The sequence below is a fragment of the Elephantulus edwardii genome, unplaced genomic scaffold, assembly GCF_000299155.1.
Source record: "Elephantulus edwardii isolate Elephantulus edwardi_28Jun2011 unplaced genomic scaffold, EleEdw1.0 scaffold00178, whole genome shotgun sequence".
Lineage (NCBI taxonomy): Eukaryota > Metazoa > Chordata > Mammalia > Macroscelidea > Macroscelididae > Elephantulus > Elephantulus edwardii.
In genome coordinates this window covers 2,113,704-2,133,788 of record NW_006399928.1, presented here as the reverse complement: position 1 = coordinate 2,133,788, position 20,085 = coordinate 2,113,704, and the positions used below count along the sequence as shown (strand labels likewise).

General features: G+C 39.5%; 1 protein-coding gene across 1 annotated transcript in view; it reads right to left on the bottom strand.

Annotated features, from left to right (window-relative positions):
* Positions 1–4,873: 4,873 nt before the first annotated feature.
* Positions 4,874–20,085, bottom strand: part of IGBP1 (immunoglobulin (CD79A) binding protein 1) — a 64,677-nt gene continuing 49,465 nt past the window's right edge. The window contains exon 7 of the mRNA XM_006895959.1: positions 4,874–5,007. Coding sequence (XP_006896021.1) covers positions 4,874–5,007 — 134 coding nt within the window. The remainder of the gene's footprint in view (positions 5,008–20,085) is intronic.

Below are 20,085 nucleotides of genomic sequence, written 5' to 3'. Positions count from 1 at the left end.
TGATCTTCAGCAGCAAGAGTTTCATATTGTCCTTACTTTTAGCAAGCAAAATTGTGTCATCTGTTTAACACAGGTTGTCGATGAGTCTTCTTCCAATCCTGATGCCATATTCTTCTTCATAGAGTCCAGCTTTGCAAATTATTTGCTCAGCATACAGACTGAATAGGTATGGAGAAAGGATACAACCCTGACACACACCCTTCCTGATTTTAAACCATGCTGTGCTCCCTTGTTCCATTCAGGTATTAGCTTCTTGTTCCAGGTATAGATTTCATGAGCACAATTAAGTGTTGTGGTATTCCCATTTTTTCTCAATGTTAACCATAAATTGTTATGATCCACATAGTCAAATGCTTTTGCATAGTCAATAAACACAAATAGACATTCTTCTATTATTGTTTTTAGCCAGAGTCCATCTGACATCAATAATGATATCCCTGGTTCTATGGACTCTGTTCTGTTTTTGAATTATTTTAAACAATGTTATGCATGCATGAGATATTAATGACATTGTATAATAATTTCCACATTCTGTTGGATCACCATTCTTGGAAACGGGGACAAATAGGGATTTCTTTTAGTCAGTTGCCCAGGTAGTTGTCCTCCAAATTTTCTGGCATAAACTGGTGAGCACATCCAGGGCTGTATCTGTTAGTTGAAACATGTCAATTGGTATTCCATCAGTTCCTGAGGTTCCCCCCCAATGCTTTCAGTGCAGCTTGAACTTCATCTTTCATTACTATTGACTCTTGTTCATATGATACTTCCTGGCATTTATTCAGTGCCAATCAATTCTTTTTGGTAGAATTATTCTATGCAATCCTTCCTTCTTCTTTTGAAGTTTCCTAGATCATTCGAAATTGTGTCCATAAAATTTCTCAGTATTATAACTCAAGGCTTGAATTTTTCAATTCCTTGAGCTTGAGAAATGCCTAGTGAGTTCTTCTCTTTTTATTCTCTGGCTTGGGTTCTCTGCACATTTCATGATAATAATTTTATCTGTTTGAGCTGCCCCCTGAAATCCTCTGTTCAGCTCTTTTACCTTGGCATCTCCTTTGTTTTGGCTTCTCAACACTAGAATGCATTTTTCAGTCTCTTCTGATATCCATGTTTTTTTTCTTCCTCCTTTGTAAAATGATCTTTTGCTCTCTTCATGGATTATATTGAGGTTTTTTTGAAGTTATAATTTTTTAAAAAATATTAATTTCAATGAAAATTTAGAGATTTTGGGTTCCCATTCATTCAGTGTTGCACTTTTCTTCCCTCCCCACCCTCCCCCCTAGTACACTACCCTCTTGGAAAAGTAAAATTCTTTCGTTGTTTTACAAACCCTCCACCAGGTCCACTCCAGTCTAGTCCAGCCTTCGCCCTGGACTCGTATCATGACAAAAATACCTAATCACATATCCCTTTTAAACAGTTTTATTCCGCATCTGTTTCAATGCAGTATACATTATTGAACCCATCTTTCTCAGTCTCCCCCGAACCCTGAGGCCAGTCCTGTTTTACAACAGTGGCACCGTGCAGTATTTGTCCTTTTGTGACTGGGATACTTCACTCAGCATAATGTCCTCCGGGGTCACCCATTTTGAATAATATTGCATGAATTCCTTGTTTTTCAATGCATCATAGTATTCCATTGTGTGAATATACCACAGCTACTCTATCTATTCATTTGTTGATAGGCACTTAGGTTGTTTCCAACTCCTTTCTCTTGTGAACAAAGCCACAATAAACATGGGTGTGCAGGATTATATTCTTGATGTCTTCACACAGTTCCTTGATCTTTGATCATTCGTGTTCAATGGCTCAAACCTGTTCTTGAGATGTATCTTAAATTCAACTGGGACAGACTTCAAAGTCCTAGTTTGGTTCCTGTGGACTAGTTTTCATTTCCTTCAGCTTCAATTTAAACTTGCACATGAATAATTGGTAGTCTGTTCCACAATGTGCACCTGGTCTGGTTTTGACTGCAGGTACTGTGCTTCTCCAAAGATTCTTTCCACAAATACAGTCAATCTGATTTCTGTGCAACCCATCATGTAAGGTCCATATGTAAAGTCCTTGTGTTTGTTTTTTTGTAAATTTATTTTTTTTTACAGAGGTTTTGGATTTCCATTCATTCATTGCCACAATTTTCTCCCTGCCCACCCCTCCCCACCAGCTCACTTCCCCCTCCAAAGAGAGAAAAAAAAGAAAAAGAAAAAAAATTCCTTCATTAGTATACAATTCACACGTCCTTTTCCCCCACCCCCCACCCCGAGTACACTTCTCTATGCAACCTTAATTCTGGATTTCTGTGCTAACCATAATACTCAATCATATATCACTTCTAATCTGTTCTTTCCCTCATCTGTTTCAATACAATTTATCCAGTTTTTTCTGTCATACCCCCACCCTGATGTCAGACCCAAGTCCTTGTGTTTTTTAAAAAATGATAATTGCTATCAATAATAAAGCACACAAAATTCGATCTCTGGACTAATTTCCATCATTAAGTCCATACTTGCCTACTACTATTCCTTCCTCATTGTTTCCAACTTTTGCATTCCAGTCACCAATAATTATTAACGCAACTGGATTGCATGTTCAGTCAATTTCGGACTGCTAAAGTTGATAACCCGTCCGTCTCCTCTTTCGCTTTAGTTGTTAGTGCACATATTTGAATAATGGTCCTATTAACAAGTCTTCCTAGTATGGGTATTGATAGTATCCTATAACTCACAGCATTATATTTTCAGGACAGATCTTGAAATTGCCTTTTTAACTATGAAAGCAACACCATTCTTCAGGGTTTTTTTTTTTTCATTCTCAGCATAGACATGTGATTGATTCAAAGTGGCCCGTGATTGTCCATCTCAGTTCACTGATGCCTAGAATGTCAATCTTCTTGTGTTCCATTTCATTTTTTTTACAACTTCCATTTTCCCTACAGTCATACTTCGTACATTCCACGTTTCAATTATTTACAACTGTTTACAGCTGTTTCTACTCATTCTGAGTGACTTCCTAATTGGGTTCTATGTCTAATACTATACTACCCATGTCCCTCTGTTCATAGGGTTTTCAGAGGTCCGTTGTTTAAAAGTGGATGGCCAATCCTTCTTCCTAGTCTGTCTTAATGTATGAGCTCTGTTGCAACCTCTCCACCATGGGTGACCCTTTTCGTACCCGAGACACTGGTGGCAAAGATTCCAGCATCAGAGCACTCCACAATCTACAACAGTACAGCAGAATGGCAGACAACTGCTGCACGAGTAAGAGGAAATAATAATGCTCAAGACTATACACATCTAAGACACAAATTAACTGGCAACATACAAACCATTCCTTAATAACGGACAAATAGCTGTTGTACCTCTAAAAGGAAATTGAAAATATAATCAGTCATACAAGTATTATGACACAGGACACCTTATTTAGACCACAGGTGAGGCCCATGGTAGCATGGCAGGATAGGGTCCTGGGTATGGGTACTGGCAGATCTAGATACTGGTTCTTAGCATAGGCTCAAGGGCTTAGAGGCCCCTAGTGGGGCCACTCCATCACCTGCAGCCTCTGCTACAATGTTCCAGTCCTTCAGCTGCTCCCCCCCCCCACTGCCTGAAGACCTCTGCCTGGGGCTCCTGGCATGCCCATCCTGCTGACAGCAGCCTCTGCTCCAATCCTAACCTTAGAGGTTAAGATGGTTAAATTTTGTCTCACATACTTTGGATATTAGGGGCCTGTCCTTGGTAAAATACATCATTCTGGGAAAGATGGAAGGTCAGAGAAAGCACAGAAGACCCTCAACAAGGCAGACTGACACAATGATTTATAACAATGTGCTTGAGCATGTCAGAGATCATGAGGATGGCACAGGACAGGGTAATGTTCAGATCCGTTGTCCATAAGGTTGCTTTGAGTTGCAATGGACTGTATGGCACATAAAAGAACTCTGTTGGTGTAGTCCATTAGTGAGGTATGCTGATAATCTAAAAAGTTGTGGCTCTGGTGGTTCAAATTCACCAGTGTTTCCTCAGGAGAAAAAAAATGAACATTCTTCTCCCATGAGATATATATATATATATGTCTTGGAAACCCAATGGAGAGGCAACTGTGTTGGTTCTGACTCAACAGCAATGAGAGATTATTTTCTAACTCCCCTACTGCTATTTTTACTGTATCTTCTATGTAGCAGACCTTGAGTAAACACTGAATTTACCATGCTCAAATTATGTCTTCTGGACAAGGACTAGGTTGACAGGACTAAGAAATTCTGTCTAACCATTTATAGTCTAGTCACTTACTGTTCTAATTCCTGAAAGTGATGTGTGGCAGTAAAATCCTGGCCTTTGGGCTTTCCCTCTTATAAAGGAGTGTATGTAGAGTTAATTCCCAGGCTTCACACCATGTGAAGGAAGGAGAAAACTCAAGCTAACCTGAGCAGGTCTGATGCTGGTGAATTCAATGAGCTTATGAAAATAACTGGGCTCTTTCCATAAGCCCAGAAACTCACAATTAACTCACAAGTCCCCATCCACAAAAGTAGCTGATACACTGTTTTGCATAGGGTCATGTGATAAAAAGGATTTTTTAAAAGAAAATTCATATAGCCATTGATTATACAGATCAGTGCTCTTTTTGTTCACTTAAGAATTTAGAATACATAGAATACACCATAATGAGAATAATGCTGAAAACAAGATTGTTGACTCATGACCTAGGGTACAAATACACACTCAATCATTTGACACTTTATTGAACCCAAAGCAACATGAAGAATTTTTGCTTTTATTGTACACAGTTGATGCAGGAGCCCAACGAAGAGGAAGACTATACATCTTTCCTTGGAGGAGATGTTGAGCCCCTCTTTCATCTTGTGGTGGGTAGATTAACCCATGTTTTGTCTGTTGCCATAACCCCGAGGATGGGTGTCTTTCCAGTCATCCCATTCACGGGCTCTGTGTAACATTTTGTCATCATCTGCCTCTTCTTTTTGTTCCTTAACTTCTTGTTGCTGGGCTGCTTTTGTGAGCTCTGTTAAAGTGTAAAAAATGAAAAAGTAGGGAGAAATTAAGTCAGAACACTGCATGGTTCAAAATTGGGAAGGGTGTACACCAGGGATGTGTCCTGTCTCCATACCTTTTCAACCTGTATGCAAAGCAGATTATCCAGGAGGCTGGGCTCTATGAGGAGAAGTGTGGTGTCAGGATTGGTGGAAGATCTATTAACAATCTGCGTTATGCAGATGACACAACCCTGCTTGCTGAAACTGAGGAGGACCTCATGCACTTGCTGCGGAGGGTCAAGGACTGCAGTCTTCAGTATGGACTGAGGTTCAATGTTAAGAAGAAAAAGATTCTCACCACTGGACCAATTGGTAGCATCAGGATGGATGGTGAAAAGATTGAGATTGTTCACAGCTTCAATTTGCTCGGCTCCACAGTCAACACTCTTGGCACCAGCAGTCAGGAAATCAAAAAGTGTATTGCGATGGGAAAGTCTGCTGTTAGGGACCTCTCTAAAGTACTCAAGAGCAACGGTGTCTCTCTGGAGACTAAGGTGTGTCTGATACAGGCCATGGTCTTTTATGCATCAGAGAGTTGGACAATGACTAGGGAGGACAGAAGGAGAATTGATGCCTTTGAGCTGTGGTGCTGGAGAAGAGTATTGAATGTACCATGGACTGCCAAGAAAACAAACAGATTCATCTTGGGGAGGGTTAAACCAAGCTACTCCTTGGAGGCAAGGATTCTGGGGCTTCGTCTGACATACTTTGGGCATGTTGCCAGGAGGGACGGGTCCTTGGAGAGGGACATCATGCTTGGGAGGGTGGAGGGACAGCGCAGGAGGGGAAGACCCTCTATGAGATGGATTGATTTAGTGACTAGGGTAATCGGGATGGGTGTGTCAGAGGCAGTGCAATTCGCACAGGACAGAGCAGGATTTAGGGCTGTTGTACATAGGGTCGCTATGAGCTGCAAACGACTCGATGGCACATAACACCACCATGTTAAGCAGTAATCAGGGGGTCTCAGCACCACTCTGAACACAATCACATGAAGTGAGAACAAGGAATGTAAGTGTTGGCTGTCTACTCTGTGCCTAAGGGAGCTCTGACATAGGGAGTTGCAATGCTAACCTAAGGACCATGCTTCTCAGGCAGTTTGAATCTACCAGAGGCTTCAAGGAAAAAAAGACAAGTAATTTCCTCCCATGTGATTTACAGCTTTGGAAATCCAATGGATAGGTTCTGGCTCAGGGGCAACGAGTGAGCATTATCCTCAAAAGACCCTTTGTGTCTAGTATAGCCATGCTCCTATTCCCAGCCTCTGGCAATTACTAATTTTTTTGTTTCCATATTGTTTTGTTTAGTTGCATGGAGTCAATTTTCACTCACAGAGACCCTATGTGTTATAGAATAGATTTACTTTATAGGGTCTTCTTGTCAATCTAGGTGATTTTGAACTACTAATCTTCAAGTTAGCATTTGAGTGCAAACAGTATGCCTCTCTAGCTCTCTGCCTTTTCCAGATTATCAAAGAAACAGGGCCATATCATATGCAGTCTTTTGTGATTGGCTTTTCACTGAGAAAGTTTCTCATATTAATCATATTCATTTCCAAATATTCTCTTATTTTAATCTACAAATTCCCCACCTTACCCCTAAGCCCTACTTCTTTTCATACAAGCTATCTGTTAAGGAAGCTGGGACAACTGATTTGTAGTTTCCCAAGACTTTTGTTGATTGCAGTGTCATGGTCTTCTTTACCTACTAGGCCACCAGCATTCCCTTTACTAACTAGTCTGTATTTAACTTTTATTTCCTCAGTTTTGAGCAAATGCCCTTTTTCTGATTCAGGGTCCTATTTAGTATACTCTGTTAAATTTAAGGAGCTCTGATGGCTTACTGGTAAGAAATTGTGCTGCTAACTCAAAGGTATGCAGTTTGAATCCACCAGCTGCTCCATGGAAGAAAAATGGGTAGTCTCCTCCTATGAGACTTACATCTCTGAAAACCCACTGGTCAGCTATGGTCAGTTCTGACTCGACTGTGCATAACAACATTATTACATTTAGTTGTCATATCTCCTTAGTCTCTTCTGGTCCAGTTTGTCACATTTTCTCAGACTGACCTTAACAGTTTTGAGAAGCACTAGTTGGTATTTTGCAGAATGTTACTTGATTTGGGTTTGTCTGATATTTTCTCATCAATAGACTGGGGTTATAGGTTTGGGGAAAGATCAGTATAGAGGTGAGGTGTCAAGGGTACATTGTTGTACTTATCAGTGATGATGTTAACCGTCACCACTTTTCTAACATAGTGTATATAGAGTTCCCAAATATAAAGTTACTCCTCAGCATCTTTCCTATGAGTCTTTGGAAGTCTAACACGATGCATAGCTCAATATAATTATTTGGAATTATTCTTTATGGAAGATTAGTCTAATCTCACAATTTGTTGACCTGGCTCAGTAATTTATTTATATCACAATAAACACAGATATTAATTTCTTGACAGTTAAGTTATAAGGCAATACTGTGTTATAGTGTAGTACATATTATATACTATATCATACATATTATCTACATGCTATGTTATAGTATATATTATACTATCTTGTTGCTCAATTTCTTCCAGTTTTGGGCACTGAGAATTCTTTCAACTGGCTCTTTTGCCCATATGACATTATCACAAACTTTTTGGGTCACTTTAAACTTCTCATTATTTTTACAGTACAACAATATGTTCCTGGCTGATCTTGTATATTCCCTTCATATCTAAAACCAACCATTTCTCCAACTCTATTAGAAAATGGTACTAAAATCCAGTACTTAGGCACTAGATGTGGTCATGGCTAGTGATAATTACCCTTTATGACAGCACATAATAATAATATAATTACATCTAATCAATCATTTATCGTGTATTGTCTTTCCCTTCAACCAATTTATCATTTTTACTCTCCTCTCCCTTCTCATCCTAGTTATCCCTCCAAGATTGGTTCTATCTTTGTGCTCATCTTTCTCCTGCAGAACAGCTGATGGCCTTGAACTGCGTGCCTTCAGGACTGTCGCGCAGCTTCTTGCTACAAGGCAACCAGAGCTCCCTATCTGTCCTTGTAGCAGCTCTTAATTCCTTGGGATATCTAGGAGATTACTGGATCAAATGGTATTTCTACTCCCAACTTTATAAGGAAGTGCCCAACTTCTTTCCATAATAGTTGCATCATTTTATACTCTCACCAGCAGTGTATGAGAATTCCACTCTCTCTAAGCCCCCACCAACAATTCTGTTTGCTGTCATGCTGTGTGTGAGTTGTTATTACTGTTTTTATTAGTATCTCTACATGACAGCATATGAGCTGTGAGATACCACCAAAGATACTATTCAGGAAAAATGAAAAAGGTCATTACAAAGACAGTGGAGAACACAAAAACCAAAATGGATGTCAGAAGAGACTCTGAAAATTGCACTAAAACATCGAGAAGCCCAAAAAAGGGAAGAATTGCTGAAGTCAATGAGATGAATAGACTTAAAAGGGCAGTTTGAGAAGATAGAGCGAAGTATTATCAAGGAATGTGCAAAGAACTGGAGTTGGAAAAGAAAAAGGGAAGGGCTCATTTGGCATTTCTCAAGCTGAGAACTGAAAAACAAATTCAGCCTTGAGATACAATGATGGAAAGATGATCCTGAGTGATCCAGGAAATACATCAAAGAAAGATGGAAGGAACACACTGAGTCACTGTACCAAAAAGAACTGGCAGACAAAGAAACATTTTAGGAAGTAGCATGTGATTAAGAACCAATGGTGATAAAGGAAGAAGTTCAAACTGCGTCCCTTTTCAGCAGGAAGTAGCTAAGAGAATACGCCATCCCCTTTTCCTTATGACTCAGGGTGAAGTCTCTCTCAGGGAGGAGTGACAGGCAATGGCAAAGGACACACTGACAAAGAAGATTAATCAGAACTGGCTTTGACAAGCACTGTGGCATTTGGACAAGAACAAACTGGGAGGAGGGTAGAGAGAATAGTGCAACAATGAATGAATGGAAACCCAAAATCTCTGTAAATGTTTATGAAAATTAATAAAATATAAGTAGAAAGAAAAAAAAACTGCACTGAAGGCTTTAGTAAAAAAATAAGGCCACAGGAACTGACTGGCTATCAACTGACAAGTTCCAACAAACTGAAGCAACTTTTTACATGTATACCAATCTAGGCCAGAAAATTAGTGGACACCTACCTGGCCAACCAACTGGAAGAGACTCATATTTGTTCCCATTCCCAAAAAATGCTATCCAATAGAATGTTGAAATTATCAAACAGTATCATTAAAGTATCACCAGGTAAAATCTTGTTGAAAATCATTAGAAACTGGCTAGAAATTAACAGAGAACTGCCAGAAATTCAGGCTGGATTTAGAAGAACGGTGGCACGAAGGATAACATAGCTGATGTCAGAGGGTTCCTGGCTTAAAGCAGAGAATACTAGAAGGATGTCTATTTGTGTTTTATTGACTATGCAAAGGCATTTGACTGTGTGAATCATGAGAAGAATGGAAATCCCAGAATACTTAATGGTGTTCATGCAAAAACTATACATAGACTGAAAGTTGTAGTAGGAATAGAGCAAGGTTTACAGTCATGGAAATTTACACATCAGGATTGTATCCTTTACCATATCTATTCAATCTATAAGCAGAAGAAATCATTAGAGAAACTGGAATATATTAAGAATTAAGGAAGACTCATCAACAACCTGCCTTATGTTGATGACACAGCTTTGTTTACTGAAAAGGAGGACTTGAAGCACTTGCTTGCAGATGATCAAAGATTACCTTCAATATGGATTACATCTTGATGTCAAGGAAACAAAAATCCATACTACGGGGTCAATAAGCAACATCATGATAGATGGAGAAGAGAGAGAAATTGTCAATGACTTCATCTTGCTTGGATCCACAGTCAACACCCGTGGCACCAGTAGCCAGGAAATCAAAAGATGGGAAAAATATTCTGTCAGGGACCTCTCTAAAGTGCTGAAGAGCAAAAATGTCAGGAAGACTAAAGTACACTTGATCCAAACCATAATCTTTTCAATTACTTAGTATACATCTGAAAGTTGGACCTGAAAAAGGATGACAAAAGATGCTTTTGAGTTGTGTTATTAGAGAAGAGTGCTGAATATCTCATAGACTGCCAAAAGGACAAACAAGTATGTCTCAGAAAAAGTGCAGCAAAGGTGCTCCTTGAGGTCAAGGATAGTGAAAGGATATTCATTTCACATACTTTGGGCATATTAGGAGGAGTCAGTCCTTGGAAAAGAACATCATGCTTGGGTAGGTGGAAGGTCACTAAAGGAGAGGAAGACCTTCAAAAAGATGGATTGATACAGTGACTGTAACAGTGGGCCTGTGTGTCAGAGATGATGAGGATGGCAAAGGACACTGTTCACAGAGTCCCTATAAGTCATAGTAAAATCGGTGGCACTTAACAACAAAAGCTACTCTGTCTTCTTACTTTTTACTAAAAAACTTCTTGACATTCATAAACAAGACTGTAACTGGTCATCTAGTTTTTAACCATTCTGTGTTATATTGTACTTTCAGGCTTCTAGTCTGGTAGCCAAGTGTCAAGGGTTTGTGCTGCCAACAAAATCCATCAACTGCTCTGTGGGAGAAAGATCAGCAATCTCTTTCTGTGTGATTTAAAGAATCAAAAAAATGCACTGGAAGGTCAGCTATAAATCAGTTCCAACTTGACTGCAAATAACAATAAAAAAAAAAAAAGTTCATGAGAGAGATTCGGTAGAGTAGTCCATACAGAGTTGCTCTTCTTACCCAAAGGCCATGCCTCTCTGACAGTCTCAATCCACCAGTGGCTTCACCTGTAGAAAAAGACGTGCAACCTCCTCTCTTGAAAGGCACATTTTTTCACGTTTTTATTGACCTTCTGAATACCTTCTTTGGTGAGGAATCTATTCATGTACTCCATAATTAGATTTTCTTTTTCTTGCTGAAGTGATGGAATGTTCTATAAATTCAAGGGATGAGTGTCTTGTCAGATCTATCACTGTAAAATATATTTTCCCAATCTGTAGGCTCTCTTGTGGTTCTTTTGGAGAATTCTTTTGATGCATATAAGTATTGAATTTTAGAAGATCTCAATTATCTAGTTTATCATCTAATGAGTGTACATTTTAAGTTATATTTGATAATCTATTTACACCCATTTGTCCTAATTTTTTCTTTGATGAAATACGGTTTTAGGCTTTACACTAAGGTAAGGTCCCTGAGCCATATCAAGTTAATTTTTCTACATGGTCTGAGGTATCATTTCTTTTTATTAATTTTAATGAAAGGTTACAGAGACTTAGGGTTTCCAGTCATTCACTGTTGCACTTTTCTCCTTGCCCTCCCTCTCCCAAATTCCCTCATCTCTTCAAAAAGTAAAAGAAATCCCAGAGGTACACGGTTCAAATCCACCAGATGCTCAGCCGGAGAAGGAGGGACAATTTCCTCCTGTACCAGTCAGATCTCATTTGATGGTACATGCACAAATAATAATTAAAAAAAAGTAAAAGAAAAATTCTTTCATTGTTATGCAATCCCTCCCCCAAGTCTACTCCACTGTGCAGCCTTCATTCTGGACTCCTGTCATGACAATAATACCTAATCATATATACCTTTTAAACAGTTCTCTCCCTCATTTGTTTCAAAGCAGTATATATTATTTATCCCCTCTTTCTCAGCCTTCCCTCAACCCTGAGGTCAGTCCCTCTTTACAACAATGGCCCTATGCAATATTTGTCCTTTTGTGACTGAGATATTTCACTCAGCATGTCCTTCAGGGTCACCCATTTTGCATAATATTTCATGAGTTCCTTGTTTTTCAATGCTGCATAGTATTCTATTGTGTGACTATGCAAGTGCTTCTCTATCCATTTTTTTATTGATGGGCACTTGGGTTGTTTCCAACTCTTTGCTACTGTGAACAGAGTCGCAATAAACATGGTGTGCATATAATTGCTTGGGTTGAAGTTATGGTTTCTTTAGAGTATATTCCCAATAGTGGAATTGTCAGGTCAAATGGTATTTCTATTTGCAAATTTTTCAGAAAGCGCCATTCAGCCTTCCATAATGATTGCACCATTTTACACTCCCATCAACAGTGAATAAGGGTTCCAGTTTCTCCATAATCTCGTCAGCATTTGATGTTTGCTGTTCTGTTAAATTTTGCTATTCTTACTGGGGTGAGATGATATCTTATAGTTGTTTTGATTTGCATCTCTCTTAGAGCTAGGGATTTTGAAAATTTCTTCATGTGCTTATTCGCCATCTTAATGTCTTCTTTGGTGAAGTGTCTGTTCATATCTGTGTCCATTTTTCAATTGGGTTATTTACCTTTATCTTCTTGTGGTGTGAGGTATCAATTTCGCTTCCATTTTCTGCAAACAGATATACACTTTTGCCAGTATCATTTGTTAATGAGGCTGACTCTTCTTCACCTCATGGATTTCATCTCTTTGTCAAACATCAGTTATCTATGGATTTATTTTTGGATTCTCAATTCTATTCCATCGGTCTATATGAGTCATTGTACCACCACCAAGCTGTTGAGACTTTTGCGGCCATGTAGTAAACTTTAAGATCAGGAAGTATAAAACCTACTTTTTCTTTACAGCTTTCTGTTCCACATGAAGCTGGTGATTACTTTTTCCTATCTCTGGGGCCTAGTAAGAAGCTGCAATATAATCACAAAGGCATTAAGTTCAAATCTGCTCCATGAGATAAAAATGGGCAATCTCTTCCTGTGTGTTTTACTGCCTCTGAAAACCTGCTGGAGGCTCGGCATTGGGTCAGTTTCAACTTAATGGCACATAATAACAACAAGAGATTTCTTCATAAATATTTAATGTTTGGGGTGGTTATTATAAATTACATTGTTTTCCTTTTCAGCAACTACTCATATGCAAGTTCAAGCTGAAGTTGAGGAAAATTAAATCAAATCCACGGGAACCAAAATTTGACCTTAAGTCTGTCCCACTCAAATTTAAAAACCATCTCAGGAACAGGTTTGAGGCCTTGAGCACCAATGAGCGTAGACCAAATGAGCTGTAGGAGGATATCAAGAAAATCGTCCATGAAGAATTCAAAAGATCATTACAAAGAAAAGACCAAGATGGATGTCAGATGAGACTCAGAGTATTGCATTAGAGCGCCGAGAAGCCAAAGCTAAAGGAAGAAACCAAGAAATCAAAGAGCTGGACAGAAAATTTCAAAAGGCAGCTCAGGACGACAAAGCAAGATACTATAATGAAATATGAGAGAGCTGGAGTCAGAAAATCAAAAGGGCTGAACTCGCTCAGAGTTTCTTAAGCTGAAGGAGATAAAAAAACCAAATTCAAGCCACAGGTGGCAATACTTAAGGATACTTTAGGTAGAAGGTTAAATGATCCAGGAAGCATTAAAGATGGAAGGCGTACACTGTATCAGAAGGAATTGGCTGATATAGAATTTAATGAAATAACATATCAGCAAGAGCCTGTGGGGATGAAGGAGGAAGTTCAAGTTGCTCTGAAGGAATTGGCAAAAAACAAGGCTCCAGGAGTTGGCGGCATACCAATTGACTTATTTCAACAAACAGACATTGCCTGGATGTGCTCACTAAGTTGTGCCAAGAAATCTGGAGGAAAGCCAGCTGGACAACTGACTGGAAAAGATAGGTATCTGTTCCCATTCCAAAGAAAGGTGACCCAACAGAGTGTGGAAATTACTGAACAATATCATTAATATTACCTTCAAGGAAGATTCTGCTGAAAATTATCCAAAAACGATTGGAGCAATATGTCAGCAGAGAACTGCCAAATGCGCAGGCTGGATTTAGAACAGGTCGTGGTACTAGGGATATTACAGCTAATGTTAGATGAATGTTGGCAGAAAGCAGAGAATACCAGAGGAATGTCTATCTGTGCTTCATTGACTATGAAAAGGCTTTTGACTGTGTGGATCACAAGAAGCTATGGCTGACTCTGAGAAGAATGGGAATCCCAGAACCTATGACTGTGCTTATGTGAAACCTATACTTGGACCAAGAGGCAGTCGTCAGAACAGAGGAAGGAGACACTACGTGGTTCAAAATCAAGAAGGGGGTCCATCAGGGATGTATTTTGTCTCCATACCTTTTCAATCTGTATGCAGAACAGATCATCTGAGACGCTGGGCTGTTCGAGGAGGGATGTGGCATCAGAATTGGTGGAAGAGTTATCAACAACTTACTTTGTGCAGAGGACACAATCCTGCTTGCTGAAACTGAGGAGGACGTGAAGCACTTGCTGCAGAAGGTCAATGACTGCAACCTTCAATACAGATTGAAGCTCAACATCAAGAAGACAAAGATTCTCACCACTGGGCCAATTGGCAGCATCAGTATGGATGGTGAAGAGATTGAGATAGTTAACAGTTTTAGTTTGCTTGGCTCCACAGTCAACACTCTTGGTACCAGCAGCCAGGAAATCAAGAGACAAATTGCACTGGCAAAGTCTGCTGTGAGGCACCTTTCAAGAGAACTAAAGAGCAACGACGTCAGGCTGGAGACTAAGGTGTGCCTAATCCAGGCTATGTTCTTCGCAGTTACGTGGTATGCATCGGAGTGTTGGACAGTGACTAGGGATGATAGAGAATTGATGCCTTTGAGCTGTGGTGCTGGAGAAGAGTGTTGAATATACCATGGACTGCTAGGACAACAAACAGGTTTGTCCTGCAGAGGGAGAAACCGGAATGCTCCTTGGAGTCAAGGATTCTGAAGCTTCGTCTGCTTGGAGAGGGACATGTTTGGGAGAGTAGAGGGACAGCGTAGGAGAGGAAGACCCTCGATGAGATGGATTGATTCTGTGATTGGGGTGGTGGGAATGAGTGTGTTGGAGATGGCGAGGTTGGCACAGGTTAGAGCAGGGTTTAGGGCTCTTGTACAAAGGGTTGCTATGAATTGCAAGCGACTCGATGACACATAACAACATCAACTACTACTTTATTTTTTATATTGATCTTTTACCCTGCCACTTTGCAGAATTAGACAATTAGATTTAATTCATTTTAATGCTGAATCTTACAGATTTTCTCTATATGTTGTAATTGTTATGTGCCATCATGTCACGTACAACTCATAGACCCTATGAACAAAAGATCTGAACCCTGTTCTATCCTGTGCCATCCTCACACTTCCTGACACACAAGAGCTCACTGAGGCAGTCACTGCATCAATCGACCTGGTCGAGCATCTTCCTCTCCTTTGCCAACCCTTCACCCTTCCAGGATCATGTCGTTCTCCAAGGAATAGCCCTTCCTAGTAACATGCCCAAAGTATGTGAGACAAAGCCTCACCATTCTTCCCTTCAAAGAGGACTCTGGCTGCACCCTCTTCAAGACATATTTGTTTATTCTTTTATCTATATATGATCATACTATTTGCAAATAGAGATAGTTTTACTTTCTTGTTGCCAATCTGGAGAGTTGTCTTTCATGTCCTTGCCTTGCCTTATTGCTCTGGCTAGGACTTCCAACACAATATTGAATTGTTGTTGTTGTTGTTATTATGTGCCACTAAGTTGACTACAAATCACAGTGACCCTATGAACAATGGACCTGAACCCTATCCTATGCCTTGCCATCCTCATCATCTCTGACATATTTGAACCCACTGTTATAGTCACTATATCAATTCATCTTGCTTAGGGTCTTCTGTTTTACTGACCCTCCACCTTTCCAAGCATGATCTCATTCTCCAAATACTGGTCCCTCCTAACAACATGTCCAAAGTACATAAGAAGACATTTCACAAACTTAGCATCCAACAAATACCCTGGTTTCACTTTCTCCCAGACAGATATTCAGTACTCTGCTCTAAAACTACAATTCAAAGGCATCAAGTTTTCTTCTGTCATCCTTAGTCATTATCTAACTTTCAGATGTATGGCTTGGATCAAAAGTACCTTAGTCTTTAAACTGACATCATTGTTCTTTAGTACTCTGGAGAGGTCTCTGACAACAGATTTTCCCAACATGATTTGTCTTTTGATTTTTAGATTGCTGGTATCAGAGATGCTGATTGTGAATCCAAGTAAGATGAAACTGTTAGACAGGAGTGATGATAAAGGATAACTTTGTCTGGATTCCATTTCCAAGGGAAATGTCTTCATTCTGTCTCTGCTGAGATAATGCTGGCCATTAGTTTTGTATACACACTTTTAATTATGTCAAATAATTTCTCCTATATTCCTATTCGGTTGCATATTTTTTATCAGGAAAGGGTGATGTCCCTCTATTCCTATTTTGTTGAGTGTTTTTTGTTTTGTTTATCAGGAGAGGGTGATGTAGTCAAATACCTTTTCTGAATCAATTGGGATGATAATGTGGTGTATTGTTTTTCTAGAGATGAACCATGCCTGGTATGAATCCAACTTGATTACAGTAAATGAATGTTTTGATGATGTATTCTATTGACTTAGATTCTGTTGAGGATTTTTGCATGTATGCTCATGAGGAATATTGGTCTATACTTAATCTTTTTTAGTGGTGTCTTGGCCTGGCTTTGGTATAAGGACTATGTTTACTTCATAGAATAAGTTCGGGAGTATACACGTTTTTGTGTTGTACTACCAACCCAAAGGCACACAGTTCAAATTTGCCACCTGTTACACATGAGAAAGATGGACAATTTCCTCCTATGTAATTAACTGCCTCTGAAAATCCACTGGAGGGTTAGTTTTGAGTCGATTCTGACTCAACAGTACATAGCAACAATCACCACGAGTGAATCTGCTATCAGCTCTTCTCTGAATGTCTAACAGAATGCATTGATGTAGCAATCTTCAGTACTTAATTTTGACTCAAAGAGTTTTCATGACTTACTCAATTTCTTCATTTCAAATGTTCTATCTCTCTCTGTGAAAGCTTAGGTAGGCAATGAATTTATCAAAATTGGTCAATTTCCACTAGACATTCATGTTTGTTATAGTTATCCATATTATTGTTATATCTTTTTTTCATTTTCATTGGTTCTGTTGTAACATCATCCATTTTATTCTTTATTCATGTTATTGTACCTTATCTATCTACATTAGATTGTCAAGGGCTTGAGAATTTTATTAATCCTTTTGAAGAACCAACTTTAGTCTTTTTATTTTCTCTATTATTTTTCTATTTTATTTTTTAACTGGATTTCAATCATTCATATGTTTTACTTTATAATATTAATTAAAATTGATCATATCACCCTACCCATTCATCCACTAATCTCTGTTGCCCTAGTAATTTTTCCTATCCTCTTTATTTTTTATCTTCCCCTACCACCTTATTTTTATTTCCTTTTGTAGTATAATAAACTATGGCTCCGCTAGCCATAGCCCTCCATTCACCAACCCTAGCCTTCATCATTCTGGAGCAAGTGATTTCTTGTATTTGGAAGTAGGATTCTTACTGTTATGTGCCACCCACTTGATTATATTCATAACTACCCTATGAAAAGATCTGAACGTTGCCCCATCCTCATCATCTCTGATATGCTTGAGCCCACTGTTAAAGTCACTGTGTCAATCCATCTTGTTGGGGGTCTTCCTCTTTTTCTCTGATCTTCCGTCTTACCCAGTATGATGTTTTTTCCCAAAGAATGGTCCCTCCTGACAACATGCCCAAAACACATGAGATAATGTTTCACCATCCTTTCCTAAAAAGGACAACCTGGTTGCATTTCCTCCAAGACAGACTTGTTGTTCCTTTGGCAGTCCATAAGATATTCAATCTTCTTTGCCAACTCCATAATTCTAAGGCACTGATTCTTCCTCTGTCATGTTCATTCACTATCTAACTTTCAGATGCATAGGAAGCAATGGATATCATGGCTTGGGTAAGGTGCATCATAAACTTTAAATTGATATCCCTATTCTTTAGAGCTTTGGAGAGGTCCTTAAGAGCAGAATTTCCCACTGCAATACATTCTTATATTTCCTGACTACTGTTATTACAGGTGTTGATTGTGGAACCAAGTAAAATAAAATTGTTGACAGCTTCAATCTTTTTTTTTCTTTTTAAATATTAAGAAATCTGGAGAACCACCAATTGGTCAACTGACTGGAAGAGATCTATATTTGTTCCCATTCCAAAGAAAGGTGGTAAAACAGAGTGTGGAAATTATCGCACAATATCATTACTATCACATGCAAGCAAGATTCTGCTGCAGATTATCCAAAAATGACTGGAACAGCACATCAACAAAGAACTATCAAAAGTGCAGGCTGGGTTTACATGGGGTTGTGGTACTAGGGATATTGTAGCTAATGTTAGATGGATCTTGGCTCAAAGGAGGGAATACCAGAGGAATGTCTATCTGTGTTTCATTGACTTTGCAAAGGCATTTGACTGTGTGGATCCCAACAAACTGTGGCTGTGTCTGAGAAGAATGGGAATCACAGAACACTTGATCGTGCTAATGTGAAACCTATACTTGGACCAGGAGGCAGTCGTCAGAACAGAGCAAGTAGACACTGCATGGTTCAAAATAGGGAAGGGTGTATGTCAGGGCTGTATCCTATCTCCATACCTTTTCAATCATTATGCAGAACAGATTATCTGGGATGCTGGGCTCTATGAGGGGAAATGTGGCATCACGATCGGAGGAAGACTCATCAATTATCTGCTTTATACAGATGATACAACCCAGCTTGCCAAAACTGAGGAGGACCTGAAGCACCTGCTGTGGAAGGTCAGGGACTGCAGTCTTCTGTATGGAATGAGGCTCAATATCAAGAAAAAAAAGATTCTCACCACTGGGCTGATTGGCAACATCATGATGGATGATGAAGAGACTGAGATTGTTCACAGCTTTACTTTGCATGGCTCCACAGTCAATACTCTTATTTTTGGGGGAGGGGGGGAGGGTGTCTCTACTCCATGACCATCAGGTCTGCCTTTAATTGTGGGGTTTTTTTTAAATTTCCATTCATTCATTGTTGCACTTTTCGCCCTGCCCACCCTTCCCCGCCCCCAAGTACACTCTTTGAAAAGTAAAAGAAAAAGTCTTTCATTGTTTCATCCATCCCCCCAGGTCTACTCCACTATGCTGCCTTTATTCTGGACTCCTGTCATGACAATAATAACTAATCACATATCCCTTTTAAACAGTTTTCACCCTCATCTGTTTCAATGCAGTATACATTATTTATCCCATCTTTCTCAGTCTCTCCCCAAGCCCGATGTCAGTCCTGTTTTACAACAGTGGCACTATGCAGTATTTGTCCATTTGTGACTGAGATATTTCACTCTGCATAATGTCCTCAAGGGTCACCCATTTTGAATAATATTTCATGAGTTCTTTGTTTTTCAATGCAGTGTAGTATTCCATTGTGTGAATATACCACAGCTTCTCTATCCATTCGTTTGTTAATGGGCACTTAGATTGTTTCCAACTCCTTGCTATTGTGAACAAAGCTGCAATAAACATGGGTGTACACACAGTCAACACTCCTGGAACCAGCAGCCAGGAAATTAAAAGATGTATTGAGATGGGAGAGTCTGCAGTTAGAGACCTCTCTAAAGTGCTGAAGAGCAACGTTTTCAATAAGGAGACTAAGGTGAGCCTGATACATGCCATGGTCTTTGCAATCACTTGCTATGCATCAAAGAGCTGGACAATGACTCGGGATGACAGATGGAGAACTGATGCCTTTGAGCTGTGGTGTTGGAGAATAGTACTGGATATACCATGGACTGTTAAGAAAACAAACAGGTTTGTCCTGGAGAGGGTGAAGTTAGGCTTCTCCTTGGAGGCAAGGGTTCTGAAGCTTTCTCTGACATACTTTGGATATGTTGCAAGGAGGGACCAGGCTTTGGAGAAGGACATCATGTCTGGGAGGGGAAAGAGACAGTGCAAGACAGGAAGACCCTCGATGAGATGGACTGATTCAGTGACTGGGGAATTGAGCATAGGTGTGTCAGAGACAAGTGAGATTGTCAAAGGATAGGGCAGGGCTTAGGGCTGTTGTACATAGGGTCACTATGAGTTGCAGGTGACTCGACAGTACATAACAACATTCATTAACATATTTT